Here is a 17,614-nt window from a genome sequence, read left to right on the forward strand (position 1 = left end):
TGAGGCTACTTTGGTACAGAAGGAAATAAGTCATTTGCTCAACTGAAAAATCGAGCAAGCATTAGAGCCAGACAATGTCATTTATACAGACAAGCCCCAGGCAAGAGAAGCAGGGATTGGTGGTGGTAATAAGCCAGGCAGATTGAGGAAGAGAGCAGGACCTTAATCACCAGGTCATTCAATACATGGACACTATTTAATTGTTATATGAGTTAGTCAGAAAGACTGAATTTTTCTCCGGAACTTGCTTGTTTGATTTCTACATTATGGGTCTTCTGTTTCCTAGAAAATTATCATTATTTATCATTCCAGCCAAATATCTGCTACAATCAGGGTTTATCTGCATGGAACTAGAGAAGATTGAAGGGGATTTGAAGTTCCCAAAGGGCCACAGTAGACTTTACAAGACAGGAAGATACCAGTTCATTCATTTACAAGGGGAAGCAATCTGTCTCATGGATTGTAAATTCTCAAAACAGCATTTTGGTGAGCAGGGATTCTTGGCACTTGATGGGCACTTGATGGGGATTTTGAGAGGTGGCTCCTCTTTCTTACTTCAGAGATGTTTTTCCTGAGCACATAAATACTGGAATCTGCTGGGGGAAATATATTTTCTCATTTGTTCTTAGTAGGAAAGATTTAGGATCAAGGTCAGAAGTTTTTTCTGAGCACTATAGTTTTTTAGTTATTTGTGTTGTTTTTGCCTTGAAGCATGAGTTTCCACTTTATCTTTCCACAAATCCTATCTATTTTCTATTTTCTTTTTTTCTTTCTTTCTTTCTTTCTTTCTTTCTTTCTTTCTTTCTTTCTTTCTTTCTTTCTTTCTTTCACAAGGTACCACTCTCTAAATGACTGATCAGATCTGAATCATAATAGAAAGAAGGTTGTTGTGCATATTTAAAATCAGAGTCAGAGGTTGAGGCACCTGGGTGGCTCAGTTGGTTGAGCATCCGACTTTGACTCAGGTCATGATCTCGCGGTTCGTGAGTTCGAGCCCTACATTGGGCTCTGTGCTGACAGCTCAGACCCTGGACCCTGCTTCAGATTCTGTCTCCCTCTTCCTCTGCCCTTCCCTGCTGGTCCTCTGTCTCTCAATAATAAATAAACATTAAAATTTTTTTAAAAAAATTAAAAATCAGAGTCAGAAGCAGTTATACTTTGCTTAAATAACATATTTTATTACAATGAGAACATTATATGTAAAATTACATAGTTCATTATTACAACTTTTAAAATTAAAAATTATTTTAATTAAGTCAGTTTAACCCATGTTTAGTTCTTGGGAATCTAGTCTGAGACAAGGCCTGTGGCCTCAATTATATAACTGCAGTTATGTTAGTAAGACCTGCTTATGGTAATAAGTACTGTTGACCCATACTTGCTTGAATTCTGTAAAGACATCTCGCGTGCCATTCTACTATTATTGAAAAAGCTCTGAAGCTTAGGCAGAAAAAGGCGTTGTGTGTAAATCATAGCAGGAGTCATTAAAAAAAGATTAATATTAACATCAATAGCTCTTGCCAAGAAAATTCTGGAAGAAAAATATAAAATGAAAGATGTCATCCTGAACAGGTTGTGTGCGTGCTGCTGTAGGTAGTCTTTAGAAGATTGTCTGTATTTTAAGAGAATGTCAACGAGTCTGCATCTGAGAGGCAGGAGGGAAAGAGTTGTTATACAGTATATATTTTACTTAACCAACATTACTCAGCAATGAAATGAAGAAAGCAAAATGTAGGGATGAATTTAAGAGTGCTTACAGGAAAGCGCTGCAGTTTTATTTGTTTTGCTTTGTTTTCCTGACTCAGATGCTTATCTTATCATTGCCCTCCCCACTGGAGTGTGATCCTGAAAGTGGATTGTGGTTAAAAGCGAGCTCTATGGCAACCTTTAACTCCAGTAATACCCTGTCCTCCACATTCTATCTCTCAGGTATCCCTGGCTATGAGGAATTTCACCACTGGATATCCATTCCATTCTGTCTCCTGTACCTTGTTGGAATTATGGGTAACTGCACCATCCTGCATATTGTTCGGACAGACCCCAGGCTCCATCAGCCCATGTACTACTTTCTGGCCATGCTTTCCCTCACCGACATGGGCATGTCCATGCCCACCATGATATCACTCTTCAGGGTGTTGTGGTCCATTTCCAGGGAAATCCAATTCAGTACCTGTGTGGTCCAAATGTTCTTCATTCACACTTTCTCCTTCACGGAATCATCTGTGCTCTTGGCCATGGCCTTTGACCGCTACGTGGCTATCTGCCACCCTCTACGATATGCTACCATTCTCACCCCAAGACTTATCATGAAAATTGGAATTGCAGCCCTGCTTAGGAGTGCCTGTGCCATGATTCCACTTCTGGCTCGGCTGGCCTTCTTTCCTTTCTGCCACTCTCACATCCTTTCTCATTCATATTGTCTGCACCAGGACATGATCCGCCTTGCCTGTGCTGACACCAAGTTTAATGTTATATATGGGTTGCTTCTTGTCGTTGTGCTGTGGGGAATGGACTCTCTGGGTATTTTTGTGTCTTATGTGTACATCCTTCACTCTATATTAAAAATTGCATCATGTGAAGGGCGGCTTAAGGCTCTCAACACGTGTGCGTCTCACATCTGTGTTGCACTCATTTTATATGTGCCTATGATGGGGCTATCTATTGTCCACCGTTTTGCCAAACACTCCTCCCCACTGATACATATCTTCATGGCTCACATCTACTTATTGGTTCCACCTGTGCTCAATCCAATCATCTATAGTGTGAAGACCAAACAGATACGCCAAGGAGTCCTCTACCTACTTCTCTGCACAAAAACCGGTTCTACTATGTCTTAAGGCATGACCTTAGACATTGATGGCATCAATCTAAATGATGTAAACATATACTTATTTGTCCACACTAGGTATGCTGGCATCACAGTTGTGAACAAAATAGAAAGAGGAGATACAGAATCCACAGAGTATCAGGAGAAGTGCTTAAAGGAGAAAGCTGGGGTACTTGGGACTATACAACTTAACATGTGCTTCATAAATTACCTTTAAATATCAGTATATGTAGGTGTTGAGTGTTTTAGAAATCATTTCCATCTATTGCCTTCCATTTCTAATCCCAACCCTCCATGAGCACTTACCCATTAAGTTTTCATTAAATATATTAAAACCAGGGGTGCCTGTGTGGCTCAGTCGGTTAAGCTTCTAACTGTTGTTTTAGGCTCAGGTCATGATCTTCAGTTTGTGAGATTGAGCCCCATGTTGCGCTCTGCGCTGGCAGCATGGAGCCTTCTATGTTTTCTCTCTCTCTCCCTCTATCTCTGCTCCTCCTCTGCTCTCTCTCCCTTTCTCTCACAGAAAATAAATGAATAAATAAATAAATAAATAAAACTCATGTTTCTTTGCTTCTTGATACTCTGTAGTTGTTTGGAAATCTTATATTGCCCTTCTTGTTATAACAATGTGTTTGTATATCTGCTATTCTTTCCTTCTTCAAGATGGAAAACATTTTATCTTGATATAAGAGCATATTAGGGTTCAAAGCAGAATTTATCAATCCTTATTGTGAATCAGCATCATATTTTAAAGTTTATACACATGTCTGCCCTACTAAGAAATTTAGTTTGCTCAGGAATAGAAAAGGCCAACTGCATATTTTTTTATTCTCTTAATTTTTAGAAATAATTTTAATGTTATAAAAATTTGAGACTCAGTAATTTTTGAAATACCTCAGCTACTGTGATATGATGTCAATGATTATAATCCATTGAGTAAAATGTATCTTAATAATAATTTAGGACATACTATTTCTTTAAGTGTAAAAATGTACTGGGGTGCCTGGGTGGCTCAGTCGGTTGAGTGTCTGACTTCAGCTCAGGTCATGATCTCAAGGTCTGTGGGTTCAAGCCCCATATCCAGCTCTGTGCTGACAGAGCCTGCTTCAAATTTTGTGTCTTTCTCTCTGCCCCTCCCCTGCTCACTCTCTCTCTCTCTTTCTCTCTCAAAAATAATGAATAAACATTAAATTTTTTTTTAAATAAATGTAAAAAAGTACTATCCTTGGTATTCCTGGCTACGAGGTATTTCACTTATGTAACAATATAACTCACTAGGTGTAGCTACTTATAAATTTGTGGTAGCAGGAAACAGCTACAGATTCAGGTCTCTTAATTTTATCTAGAACTCCTTTCAATATACAAAACTATCTTTCCTTATAATTCTGAAATTAGCTAACAAATGGCTGTGCATAGGGCTGTATAGAAAACTTGCAAAATTAATTGAATTTTCTAGTTTGTCTGGCTATACTTGTGGAAAGGCAAAAAGTAAGCAAAGGGTACAAATAAGATTTTAAAAAATGTGTTATAGTTCCCAGTATTCGTGTATTTGTGGAAGTCTTAATAATAATCTATTTTTACCTATCTTGTTCTACCTAGTATAGGAACTGTGCTTTGAAGAGTTTGTTACTTGTAAAAATGAATATATGCTTGGTATAAAAGTGACACCAAGTCTTTATTGAATGTAAATGATTAAATAAATGAATCAATCACTGAATAAAGGATACTTTGGATATTAAAGAAAATCGAGGAAAAGATTTGACATGTCATGAACCCCCATGTCATCTAATAAAAGAGATCTTACTAACTTAAAATTAGTGTTTCAAATTTCAGTCATATGGAGCACATCTACAATTTATTTCTGCTCCCTGGTTTTCACTCAACTATGTCTGTTTGCCCTTTTATCCTGTTTCTTGATTCTAATTGCCAACTGCCCCTGTCCTTTTAGCATATTCACCTTGAATAAAAAATGTCAACTAAAAATAAAGCTATGTAAACATCAAAATTAGATAATATTTGTTGTAATAAATAATTAAATCAAATTGATAGGAAAAATTAAAATTTTGAGAATGAGCATTACTATCAGCCACACATTGTATATGTAACATTTAACTTTTGCTAATCATCTTTAAAATTAGAACTTCAAATTCAAAATATATTTTGAGCTTTCCTAGTCTTTGTGCTCTAAAAAACGAAGTCTTACTAGTTTTTATTTGCTAACGGAAATATGTTTAAACTATTGCATACTAGATTTTGCATTTTACATGCCAATAAAATGTAAATATTTTATTTACATGCCATTATTTTAAATGAACACCTACATAGATAATCTAAATTTTGAGTTTACAAATTATTATTTACTATACTCACTTCTTAAATTTATTATTAGTATTACATTATATTCATAAAATATATTTTACTCTAAACATTTAGAAACCAGATATATTCAAAATTAAAATATTTATTCTCAGTAAAATACAGTTGGTAGGGAGATAAGTGAATATAACAATGAATGAATGAGTGAACAAGGTTGTATTAGGAGTTGAGAACAGAAGCATTATCCTATTTTGGAACCTTAATGAAGGCAGGAATTTAGTCTTCTGGCAAGCATTTGGTGCTACAAAAACAAGAAGTTCTTTTGTTCCTGCCTAGAATTGCAACAATACGACTAAAGCATCTTTCTCACTTGTACGTGGATTTATAAATTAGGATACACTATTACTCATATTATCTTGTTTGACAAAGTCTTGAGTGGTTATTTGCCTTTTGAAAGCATTCTCTGCCTTCTTGCAGAATCTGTAAGATAACCAGAAGCCAAAATAAAAATTCATTTGTGTATTTGAATCCCCTATCATCAGGCAAATATGCAATGCAATTATTTTCGTAATGTCAAATGTTATCTTATAAGTTATACATTAATCATCTTGATGCTGTAGAAGGCTCTTGGTGGCAAAACACAATGGCAAGAAAAAAATAGTAGAGAAGATCACTATCCCTTTTGTCATCTAAGTATCTGGCATTTTCTTCTATACAAAGCATTGCACTGCAAAATACTTCATTATCCCACTTAGCCATTCAGTTATTCAATCTGATATCTTAAATAATAAGAGCATAATTTCCTTAGAAAACGTATATTATCATAATTACCTGGTTACACATAGAATCTAGAAACAGCCATATACATTTGTAAAGAGAATGATAACAATATAAATATTTTCAAGACACTCCATTCAATTAATGCAACCACTAGACCATTTATTATGCTCATGATGCAATTTTTTATTCTCTTATGCCAGGGGTAGATTTTAGGTCTTTTATTAATTCACAGGTGAATATTCTCTAGAGGAGAAAAGGGATTACACGCAGGAATTATGACAGATAGATTTATAGATGATAGTTTGTCCCAGCTACTATAGAATGAAATTAGTAGGAATGTTCGGTGTGCAAAAACCAATAAACTAGAAAAATTGCAGGTGCTTATATAAAAGAGCCAAATGAATCCAGTGAACATAATCTTGACCATTTGCCACGATTTATCTTTTTTGAGAATTTCCCTGACACAATTTCAACCCTGTTAATCAGAATATTAAGTGCTGTAACAGATTGATGCAGTTTTAACAATATGACCCAATATGGGGCAATTAGCCTGGCTGTGTCCTTCCTGAGTCACAGATGTTTAAATTGCTTGAATGTATGCCATGCCTCATACTGTTTTTCTGTTTACTTAATCTAACCAAAGTAACTTTCATTTGTGTGTAACCAAAATAATCTTTATTACCAAGGTATTAAAGGAGATAGCAACATTTTCTGAAAGATAAGGGAAAGTTTTTTAAGAGGAAAGGAAAGAAGTATTTAAAGTATAGGTCTTATTTAATACATAAGGACATAGTAGGGAGTTTGTTACATAAAATTATTAGCATTTGGCTTTTGACTAGGTAATGCATTTACCTATTTAACAATATTTATTAAATTTTTTTATATTCTAGGTTCTGTGGATGTAATGATGAAGCTGGAATCTGAACTAAGCCATGACTCACAGAGTTTACATTTTGTCCTGTCCATAGCAAATTGACATAAAGGAGGAATTGTGTATTTAAAAAGGATATTTAAGTCCCCTGTGCTTACAGTGACATTCCACTGATTTTTACCTCATTATGTTGAGATATTCCTTGATGGTACTGAATCAGTTCCCTATTAGCTTCCTGTTTACCCTACGTGGGGAAGACAGCATTTAGAAATGTGACTATTTTAAGCTCTATTCAGAGGTTAAGTGTTTTGGGAATGGATCTGCCCAGTTTGATTCAGACTTGACATTTAAGCCTGATCCCCATCCTGGACTTACCTATTCCTTGTTGCTTCATAACCTTTGAGTCATTTTGGTTTGTTACAGAGCCCTAGTACATGCATCCTTATCTCCTTTGTCTTTACTCCATAAACAATGGGGTTCATAGTAGGTGGCACCAGTAAGTAGAGGTTTGCCAGGAGGATAAGGACATGCTTGGGTACATGATCTCCAAAGCGATGGGTAAAGAAGGAAAAGAAGGCCAGAGTATAAAATATCAAGATGACACATATATGAGCTCCACATGTTGCAAAGGCTTTTGTCCGGGCTTCCCTAGAAGGTAGTTGGAAGACTGTTCTCAGGATTAGCCAGTAGGACAGGGAGATGAGGACAAAGTCTAGCCCTGTGGTGAGGAGAGCAGCAGTGAGCCCATAAATGCTATTGAGGGCAATGCTATTACAGGCCAACTTGGCAATGCCCATGTTCTCACAGTAGGTATGGTGGATGATGTTTTCCCGGCAAAAGCGTAGCCGGAGAATGAGGAGGACACCAGGAGTGACCACAGCCACACTCCGAGTCACCAGAGCCAGACCCACCTTGCTAATGAGAGAACCTGTAAGAAAGGTTGCATAATGGAGTGGTGTACAGATAGCCACGTAACGATCAAAAGCCATGGCCAAGAGAACAGCAGATTCAGAGAGGAACAGAGCATGAACAAAAAACATCTGTGTGAGACATGCAGGGAATGTTAATGGGGAAGGACCCTGCCAGAAGATAAGAAGCATTTGGGGCACTGTCACAGTACAAAGGAGAACATCATTGAGTGCCAGCATGGCCAGGAAGAGATACATGGGTTCATGGAGGTTCCTGTCCCCAACCACCACTGCCATAACCAGGCCATTGCCTATCACAGCCAAAAGGTACATGAAGCTGAAGGGGATGGAGATCCAGATTTGAAAGTCTTCTAATCCTGGGACTCCAGTCAGCAGAAAGGCAGTGAGGTGAGTGGATGTAGAATTGGATATTCTTGTAGACAGGTGGCCCAAGTCTGTTACATGAAAATTAGAGAGAAAATAGCTGGAGTAAATATTAATAGAAAACACATTCCTTCATCCTAGTTAAGATCTAACCATTAATTCTGGGATAAGGAAGTAGAAACAGAATAAAATCATCTGAAAAAAATCATTAAAAATCTGAATGAGGGTGCCTGGCTGGCTCAGGCAGTAGAGCATGTGACTTTTGATCTTGAGGTCTTGAGCCTGAGTTCAAGTCCCACTTTGGGCTTACATCTTACTAAACACACACAAACACAACAAACAAACAAAAAACACATCCCCCCCAAACCTGAATGATTATGGGCAAGCCACTTCCCTTTTATGGGGCATCTTGTTCTCTCTGAAAAAAAAATATGAATCAGAACAATAAGTGGTAAACCTTTATTTTTGTAAACTTAATTGTTACAAACACATGATTTATGTATATGTCTTTTGAACTTTCAACTGTGCTATATATATAGTTTTTGCCTTTCTAACTTGATAATAATTTATTAAATACCAAAAAGTAATTTGTATTTATTTTTTCTATGTAACACTGAATAGAAGACTGGAGAGAGTTAATATTCCATCGTTTGACAAAGTTAACGGGAGGACGTGGATTGGATGGTCAACTGATACATAATGAGTCAGCATGAAGATTCCAATTCTTATTTTCCATCCTGATGGTGTGAGTGATGTTTCCTTGGCTTACTTTTTCTACAATAAAGAAAATGTTTTATTCTGCCTCTCATTTCAACTCTTGAAGACAACAGCTTAATTACCATGAAATTTAAACTGCTTTGCTAAAGTTGTAGTGTTATTCAGACCCTAACAAGCACAAACATTCAAGGATCATGAAATGGAGTCAAGGAAGACGAAGACAAATGAAACTCCAGAGTACAGAATGTTCTCATTCAGAACAAGACAGTCACTGAAGATGTCAAGGCCCATGATTATTCAATTCCTATTATTGAAAGACCCAACCGCAGAGTAGAGTGACTAAAATGTTCACATTCACAAACAAAAGAATAAGATCACATTTTAGCAACTTTAAAAAAAATTTAATGTTTACTTGTTTTTGAGACAGAGAGAGACAGAGCAAGCGAGAATGAGGGAGGGGCAGAGAGAGAGAGAGGGAAGCACAGAATCCAAGGCAGGCTCCAGGCTCTGAGCTGTCAGCACAGAGCCTGACGCAGGGGTTGAATCCACAGGAGATCACGACCTGAGCCGAAGTCAGATATTCAACTGACTGAGCCACTCAGGCGCCCCCACATTTTAGCAACTTTTTAAAGTAGCAGCAGTTCTTACTTTTCACATATCAAAAAAATTTTGAATAAAAATAGCTTTTGTAAAAAAAAAAAAAAAAAAAAAACCTCAAATATCTTTTCCCAGGGCTTATAAAACACAAATTCAATTAGTCAAGTTTGTAATCAAATGCAATACTTTTGGTAAAGGCACCAAGTATGTTTATAAACACTTTTTGACTGCAAATCATGAGAGGTTTCAAAAAGATGGATAATAAATGCTGTTTTCACTAAAAAGAACCACCAAAAACTAGAATCTGCAAAGGATCCACTTTTCATGTTACACCGCCACGAGGATGGAAAACTACACTGTAGTGCAAGATGTCTGTCATCCCTTTAATTGTTAATTGAAACCCTTTTCAGATTATCCCAACCCTTAACAAAGAAGTAGGACACATTATCACATGAATTAATACATATTTATCCTATTGTCCTTCACACTGTCCTCACTCTCTCTCTCTCTCTTCCTCTCTCTCTCTCTCTATTGAGATGATGAAGAAAAGACAAAATTTTTCATCAAAAGGCAAACACATAGAAGAGATGAAATGGTTTTTAATGCAAGTCCAAGAGAGAATTTTTGAATGGTTGTTTTGGAGGTATAACCACAATTTTAATTAGCCTGGTAAGATTGAGGCTTTGCTTCTTTTATCTGGTTGTTTCCCAGCAGTGCCTGGCTTTGCCATGTAGCAGTCACACAGAAAATGTCAGCATATTTAAATAGAAGACATATCACATTTCAGCACGGGGATGGGCAATATGGCAGTAATGGTAAAAATAATAATTATATAGATGTATTAATGCTTACCATGTGCTAAGCATTTTCTTAAAACTCATTCTAATCACTTTACATAGATTATCCATTTTTTAAAAAAAATTTTTTAACGTTTTATTTATTTTTGAGACAGGGAGAGACAGAGCATGAACAGGGGAGGGTCAGAGAGAGGGAGACACAGAATCTGAAACAGGCTCCAGGCTCTGAGCTGTCAGCACAGAGCCCAACGCGGGGCTCGAACTCACGGACCGCGAGATCGTGACCTGAGCCGAGGTCGGACGCTTAACCGACTGAGCCACCCAGGCGCCCCTAGATTATCCATTTTAATGGTAACAACTACTATATGAATAACTATTGTTAGTATCTAATTTTACACAGAAGGGAACTCAGGTACTCAAGGACTTTCCCAAGGTCACATCACTAAGGAGTATGTAAATCCTGTTTCAAAATCAGGGATCTAATTGCAGCACCCACAGTATTAACCACTAAACTATGCTAACTTACCTTTTAGATGCATGAGTTTTCTAAATCATTGGGAACATAAAAATGCTGATCTTGAATTTCCTCTTAGCACTGTCCACAGTGGTATTCTTAGGTCTTAAGTAAAAAAGTCATGTCTAGCTTATAGAGATTCAGAGAACATGTGTATACATATATATACCACCTGCATTTTACATACATATCTATAACAACAATTGAAATCACCTCGGGGCCAAGAAGTCTTTTGGGTATTTTACCTGATGCGTGATTGTTTTTGCACCTGAGACCCATAGTTTGTATATGGATTAGCTGATTAAACAAACCTTTCACACTTGTGAAGTTATATTTCCCAATTTTGAAATGCATTGTGTAATTTTCCATCTCAAACCAAGTACCTGAGCAACATCTCTGCACTTTTTTGCTAGTTCAGTATGTAGTCCTTGAGGGATACTATTGCCTGACTATTCTGGAACAAGGAAATCTTTTTTGGTAAAGACCAACTATTGAGGCTATTTTAATACATGTCCCTACATGGCTCGGTCTCCTTTAGTGAGATATTTTGAGGTTATTCCAAAGGAAAAGCACGTCAGAATATTTGAATGTTTGAAATATTCAAAATAATTGAAATATTTTAAACATTGAAGATTTAAATATATATATAATTACATATATATATATATATATATTACTTATAAAGCAGTTTTAAGTTTATAGAAAAATTAATCAGAAAGTACAGAGTCCACACATAATCCTTTCACTACAAACCACCCGGTTTCTCCCGTTATTAACACATCACAAAGGTGTGATCCAACAGTTATAACTTATTAGCCAATATTGCCACATTGTTGTTAAAAACAATAGTTACATGAGACCTCACTCCTTAAGGTGTACATTTTATGGTTTTGACCTTGTCAAATGATGACATGTATCCCCTGTTACGGCATCATACACCACAGTTTCACTGCTCTACAAATCCCTTCTATTCTACATGTTTACCCATCCTTCCTTCCAAGCCCTTTGACAACCACTAATCTGTCTCTATAGTTTTATTTTTTTCACACTGTCATATAGTTGGAAACATGCAGTATTGGTGCCCTTTCATATTGGGTTCTTTCCCTTAGCAATAAGCATTTAATTTCCTCTGTGCCTTTTCATGGCTTAATAACTCATTTATTTTTACTGGTGAATAATATTCCATTGTATGGAAGTGCTACAGTTTATGCATTAACCTATTGAAGGACATCTTGGTTGCCTTCAAGTTTTGATCATTATAAGTAAAGCTTCTATAAATATGTTGGTACCAGTTTTTGTGTGTAAAATAAGTTTTCACCTCATCTAGGCCAATACAAAGGAGTGTCATCACTGGCGTGTATGGTAAGATTATATTTACTTTTGTAAGAGCAGCCAAATTGCCTTCCAAAGCGATTTTAGTGATACAGTAACTATCAAAACAAATATTCCTCTGCCTGCATTTTAAGGGATGGAGGGCAGTCTGACAGGAAAATACTCAAGTGAAATCCACACTATGTCAGAAATAAGAGGCTTTGGGGATCAAAATTACCATAGTTTATTTGTTCCCAAGGATACATGATCTGGGACCCATTTTCTCCATCTTCTGGCTGGCCATCAACTTTTATGTCACAAACTGGCTCCATACATTGAGGGCAGGAAAAAAAGAAAGAGGGAGCCCACTCTAGACAGGTAAGTGGCAGGTTTAATAAGCAAGGGAACTTGCTTATGAGGCTTATCTTGGGTGGCCACAAGATGAGTAACTCCCTACACCAGCCCACCAGAATCTTAAAAGTTCATATAGAGGCCCTTGTGGAATTTGGTCATGTATAGCCTCCAGGCGGTCTCAGCAACATGTGACTCTCTCAAGGCTATGTTTGGAACCGGTCCTAATCTGAAATGGTGGGGAGAATGTATATTCCAAAAACAGTGGAGTGGGTGAGAAGCCAGCAATTGCTTGGGTCTAGCTTGTGGGTTAACCAGCCCTCAAGTTCTCTTGATGACCTCCTTCAAAAATATGAACACAACATTGATAATAAAACAACTATGTGTTTCATCTTCCTTGAACTACATCTTCCAGAATTTTTCTATATCATTTCATTATGTTTCAATAAATATTACGTGTGGTTTATCTATCAAAAAAAACCTCCCCTAGATTATTTACAAACATGCCTGAATCCTACATTCTTGTCTTGTGCATTTAGGCATATTTTTATGCAGCTTCCTGAGAAAGGGAAGACTAGAGGAAGAACAAGATTGTGGAGATTGGAGTTCAAGAATTCTGATTTAGAAGTATTAAGTTGAAATTCATATTAGATACTATATGGAGATGTCAAGTTGTATGAGTAAAGAAATATAGGGCAGGGATGGTGATATGCACTTGGAAATTATCCGCACATATTGTTTGTGGTCATAGGAATAAATGTGGTCATAGAAGGAAAGACTATAAATATGTAGAAGGTAAAGGCAGAACAAGAAATAGGGGCCCTACAGATCAGGAGAAAATGGGAAGATATGTAAGGAGGTAGATGATATGAATCCACTGATTCCCTTTTTCCTACCTTCTACATTCATTTCAACAGACAGCTTTATTTATTCTACCTTTAATTGATCTCAAATTTCATTTTTAAGTTTATTTTGAGAGAGAGTGAAAGAGTGTACATATGTGTGCGTGTGTGTGTGTGTGTGTACATAAGCTGAGGGGCAGAGAGAAAGGGAGAGAGAAAATCCCAGGCAGACTACCCCCTGTCAGTGCAGAGCTAGGTGCAGGGCTCGATCTCACAACTGTAAGATCATGACCTGAGTTGAAATCCAGAGTTGGCAGATAAGTGATTAAGCCACACAGGAACCCCCTGAAATATTATTTTGAATTTGTTTATTGTTGATTTCTTCCCCTTCAACAGATGTTTCTCACATCATGGGCTTTGTCTGCTTTGTTTATTACACTGCCGTTTGTTAGAATATTCCCCTATTACCTAGTGCTAAAAAATAGTTGATTTAATGAATGAAAGAGCTGATTTAATGAGTAAATGCAGGAATGTGAAAAAAGTCCATGTGCATGGTGGTGGAATAAGAGATCTTAAAACTTCTTTGCAGGGTAGTGTTCAGAGCAGTAGATATGTGTAGTTTTGTCTTTCTTTTTTCTATATTTCTGATATATTCCTATCATATTTTCATAAAGAATTGATCTTCTTCATATCTTTTCCTAATCAGTATAACAATAAAAATAAGACACATATCTAAGAACTGGAAAATGGTTAAATGAAGTATAAAACATGAAATTAATGAACTGTTTTGCGACCCTTAATATTGTAATTCCAAAAACTGTAGCATTAAAAGCAGTCTTTACTACATAATATTTTCTCATTGGAAATCAGGAATTATGTATGTGCAACCATGTAAAAAATTATTATGTAAAGCTGATGTGATTACAAATTTGAAAGAATTTAGTGTGAGAAACAGATCTGTAAAGTATTTTTGACCAACAAATACACCCCCACTGAAAATAGTTTTATTGGGAGACAAATTCTACTAAAGAAATCATCTGTTTTCTTTCCCTTTTCATGGGCCATTAATAAAAATAGTGGGAGAATAACTCTGAGGATTTGGTGCTATCTTCTGTTCAAGAGTCTCTGCTCCAGCATAGTTGGGTTCCACAGGGAATACATGCACAGCTGGGCCACTTTCTTGGCTTCCCTGAGGCAGTTCTAGAACTATTAATATAGTTGTGGTTAGCTTAAAAGGCAGTAGATTATAATAAAGTCAGGTCAGCAGCTTCTGATGATACAGGACAAGTAAGATCAAGGATAACACAACCACTTCAGTGTCTCACTTCATCATTAAAAGTATGGAACATGAGACACCGAACACTTCATCAATGTCAGCAGGGTCAGAGAACAAAATAGCGTTGAAGATTCAAATGTTCTCTAAGGCAATAGGAGGGAGGAAATAATGGGATGCTGATTAGTATCTTCTATGAAGGAAATTCCTCATAAAATTGACAAGATGCCATAAAATTGTGGGTTTTTTTGTTTTGTTTGTTTTGTTTGTTTGTTTTGTATCTTTCTCCTTATTCTATCAATTCAGGTCCCGAGTGCCACAACACCTTACCTTTCTTTAGAATTCTCCTTTTCTCCAGCAGCTTTACACTATTCCCATCTGATCTTGTCTCTAGGAAAGGCAGGCAACCCACCTGAGGTTTTCTGAGGGTAAATAATGGCAGTGAAAACAAAAGACATAAAAGTAGCAGCCCCTTGACCTCCTATTTAGTCAAATCCTAGGGCAAAGCACAGACATCAACATTGTTATGTACAACAGAATCAAGGATAACCCAAGTTATTTAAATATTTTTTAATCAAAGATCTGATAATGAAGAATTCTAGGCTGTGATACAGAAATACCTGGAAAGAGAGGGGTTGTATCAGTTTACTCTCTTTATCCAATTCTGTATCCTCAGGAAGGCTACCTGCATATGTCATATCTGCAGTGCATAATTATTGTTGAAGTGAGAAGCAGGGACTTTGTGATCTACTGAAAAAAAGTCAGTTCCTATAGTGCCACAGTGACACAGAGAAAACAATTCCAAGCAAGTATTGTACCATGTGGCTTCTGGGGAAATGGACTAGATGACAATGTCCCAAATAGAATCCAGGCTGCCTGCCTCCTTCATGTTCTTACACCTTACTACAAAAAACTCTAAGGGCATCTGAATTGCTCATTCAGGCCCTCATCACTAAGTCTCCAGAAGAAAAAGAAGACCAAAAAATGGTGAGACCAAGGGTTGATGAGAAAGGAAAGATAATCTACACAAAAGAATTACCTCTTGGTAGCAGAGCTAATGGGCCAAATAATTCTCTAATGCGAAATGTTATGTGGAATTTCATGCTAAATATTTTAATTGCTACTTTGCATTTGTAAATTTGCTTAATTATCCATTTAGTTTTTCTTAACTTTGATAGAATCTTATCAGATTTTGCCCTGTTTTAAATAGTATGCTCTTATTTTTTTTAACTGTCCTGCCAGATTCCACTTTTTAAAAACTTTCATTATTTTCTTATTCCTATTTTTCTAGAGATTATTGTTGGTGTTATTTTGAAATTCTCAATTTAATACTTCTTTATTTATTTCTCTTTTTTATCATTTATATAATAAAACCAAAGAAGTCTATGATTTTACTACAAACTAAGAATCAGAATTGGCCATCCAAATGACAATGTTCTCATATTTTACAATTTCATAGGACTGTATTTTGAACTTGATTTACTCTTTCATTGAAGAGCTGCTCTGAAAAGCAAATTTAATTGCACAATGATGGGTGTGCTTTACTTACCCTTTACATACTTCTGTCTCCTTTCTAAACTATTGTATTTGCTGAAGTAAAACTAATATTCAAAATACATATTGAACTGTATATATTCAGCCAATATCCAATTTCATTACCAAGTAATTTGAGATTTCCTTTTTTGTCTGTTGTCTTATGCATTCTCAGAGAGAAAGATCAGCCTATTCTCAGTAGTTGCTAACTCCAAAATTGAGTGATATGTTTATTGTCCCCCCACCCCTCTCTTTCTGCCATCCTTCAGACTACTAGGGTCTAATGACAAAACTATTTTGGACATTATTAGGAATAATATAGATCTTAGAGAAACCATAATCTTTATATTATATACCCACAGTGACTTATCCTACCTGATATTCCATACAAATGTGAATCATTGAACTTCTAAATTGTTTTTAATTCTGTGCTTTAACTTTTCAAGATCCTCATAAGTTAACACCAGGGGAACCTAATCACATGCAGGGAATTTTTTTTAAATGTCAGAATTATTTTCTGAAATTGCTACAGTCAATATCTCCATTTTACCACTAAGGAAACTGAGGCAGAGAAGCGCCATAACCTGAGGGGCAACACAGATTGTAAGTGGCTGTTTTAGGATTCAAAACTGAGCAGTACGACTTGAGAGTAGTTGTCTTAAACGGTACCATTTATTGCCTGTCTTAGAATTTTCCATATGCAAGGATATTCCATCTGCACCAAGACAGTGTGACATATAGGACAATAAAATACATTTAGACAATCGGAAATATGAGCAAACAGTTAACATGGTGCTTTCAAAGGAGAAGGTAAAAAATCACATGTCAGCCAACAAAGTGTGGTCATGTAGTTCCTGACACCTGACAACCCACTTGTTTGGAAAAAAGAAATAAAACAACCAAGGGAAAAACTCTCATGATCCTGAATAACTTCACATTGAGAGAGGTACTCTAGCTGCAGAAGAACTTGATAAAAGGCAGAGAGGGACGAAAAAGAAAAAGGACTCAGTTTTATAACAAGGCAGGTTTCCTGTAGCTGTCTTGGAAAGTAGCCCGGGGCTATAGCACAGGTTCACAATTGCTTTGTGCCATGAGTCAAACTGCAGGCCCCGTGAAGCTAGGCATTGGTGAAGTCCAAGTTGTCCTAGTGCAAGAAACACTCATGTTTAGGAGGAAAATAGTTCCTTTTATTCTTGAGCCACTCCTTTTCTGGCTCTGGCCTTGTCTGCGTTGTCACTCTCTTGTCCTTACCTGTTGCACTCACCGCACCTTTTCCTTTCACGTCTGTGCCAGCCTCCTGTCTCTCCAGAAACTCTTTCTGGCCACCATTCTTAGAGGTCTTTCTCCTGCCAGGAGCCTCCTGTTGTTCCCTTTCCCAACCTTACTTCATTGTCTATAATCCCCAGTAAAGGGAGGAGGAGTCCTGGGAGAGTTGACGGTGTTTGGACTCTCCTTTTAGTAGTGTATGAAAGGATTTCCCCCAAAGCAGTCCTTTGATGAGCTATTCCCCCCAGCTATGGCCCCTTTTATTTCCACAGGCCTTGGGCTGTTAGCTTGCTTTCCAAGACCTTCCTTACACTCTCTCAGCAAAGA

The 17,614-nt window shown here is 36.8% G+C and overlaps 2 protein-coding genes across 2 annotated transcripts; one reads left to right on the forward strand and one right to left on the reverse strand.

The window, feature by feature from the left end:
* Positions 1 to 1,877: 1,877 nt before the first annotated feature.
* On the forward strand, positions 1,878 to 2,837 carry LOC131486584 (olfactory receptor 51L1-like). The gene has a single exon (XM_058686492.1). It carries the CDS (start codon positions 1,878 to 1,880, stop codon positions 2,835 to 2,837), a length of 960 nt encoding a protein of 319 aa, XP_058542475.1.
* A 3,989-nt stretch (positions 2,838 to 6,826) lies between these two features.
* LOC131488624 (olfactory receptor 52B2-like) lies at positions 6,827 to 8,050 on the reverse strand. Its single transcript, XM_058690483.1, has one exon. It carries the CDS (start codon positions 8,033 to 8,035, stop codon positions 7,199 to 7,201), a length of 837 nt encoding a protein of 278 aa, XP_058546466.1. The 5' UTR covers positions 8,036 to 8,050; the 3' UTR covers positions 6,827 to 7,198.
* Positions 8,051 to 17,614: the final 9,564 nt, after the last annotated feature.

Source organism: Neofelis nebulosa, chromosome 10 (genome assembly GCF_028018385.1).
Source record: "Neofelis nebulosa isolate mNeoNeb1 chromosome 10, mNeoNeb1.pri, whole genome shotgun sequence".
Taxonomy (NCBI): Eukaryota; Metazoa; Chordata; class Mammalia; order Carnivora; family Felidae; genus Neofelis; species Neofelis nebulosa.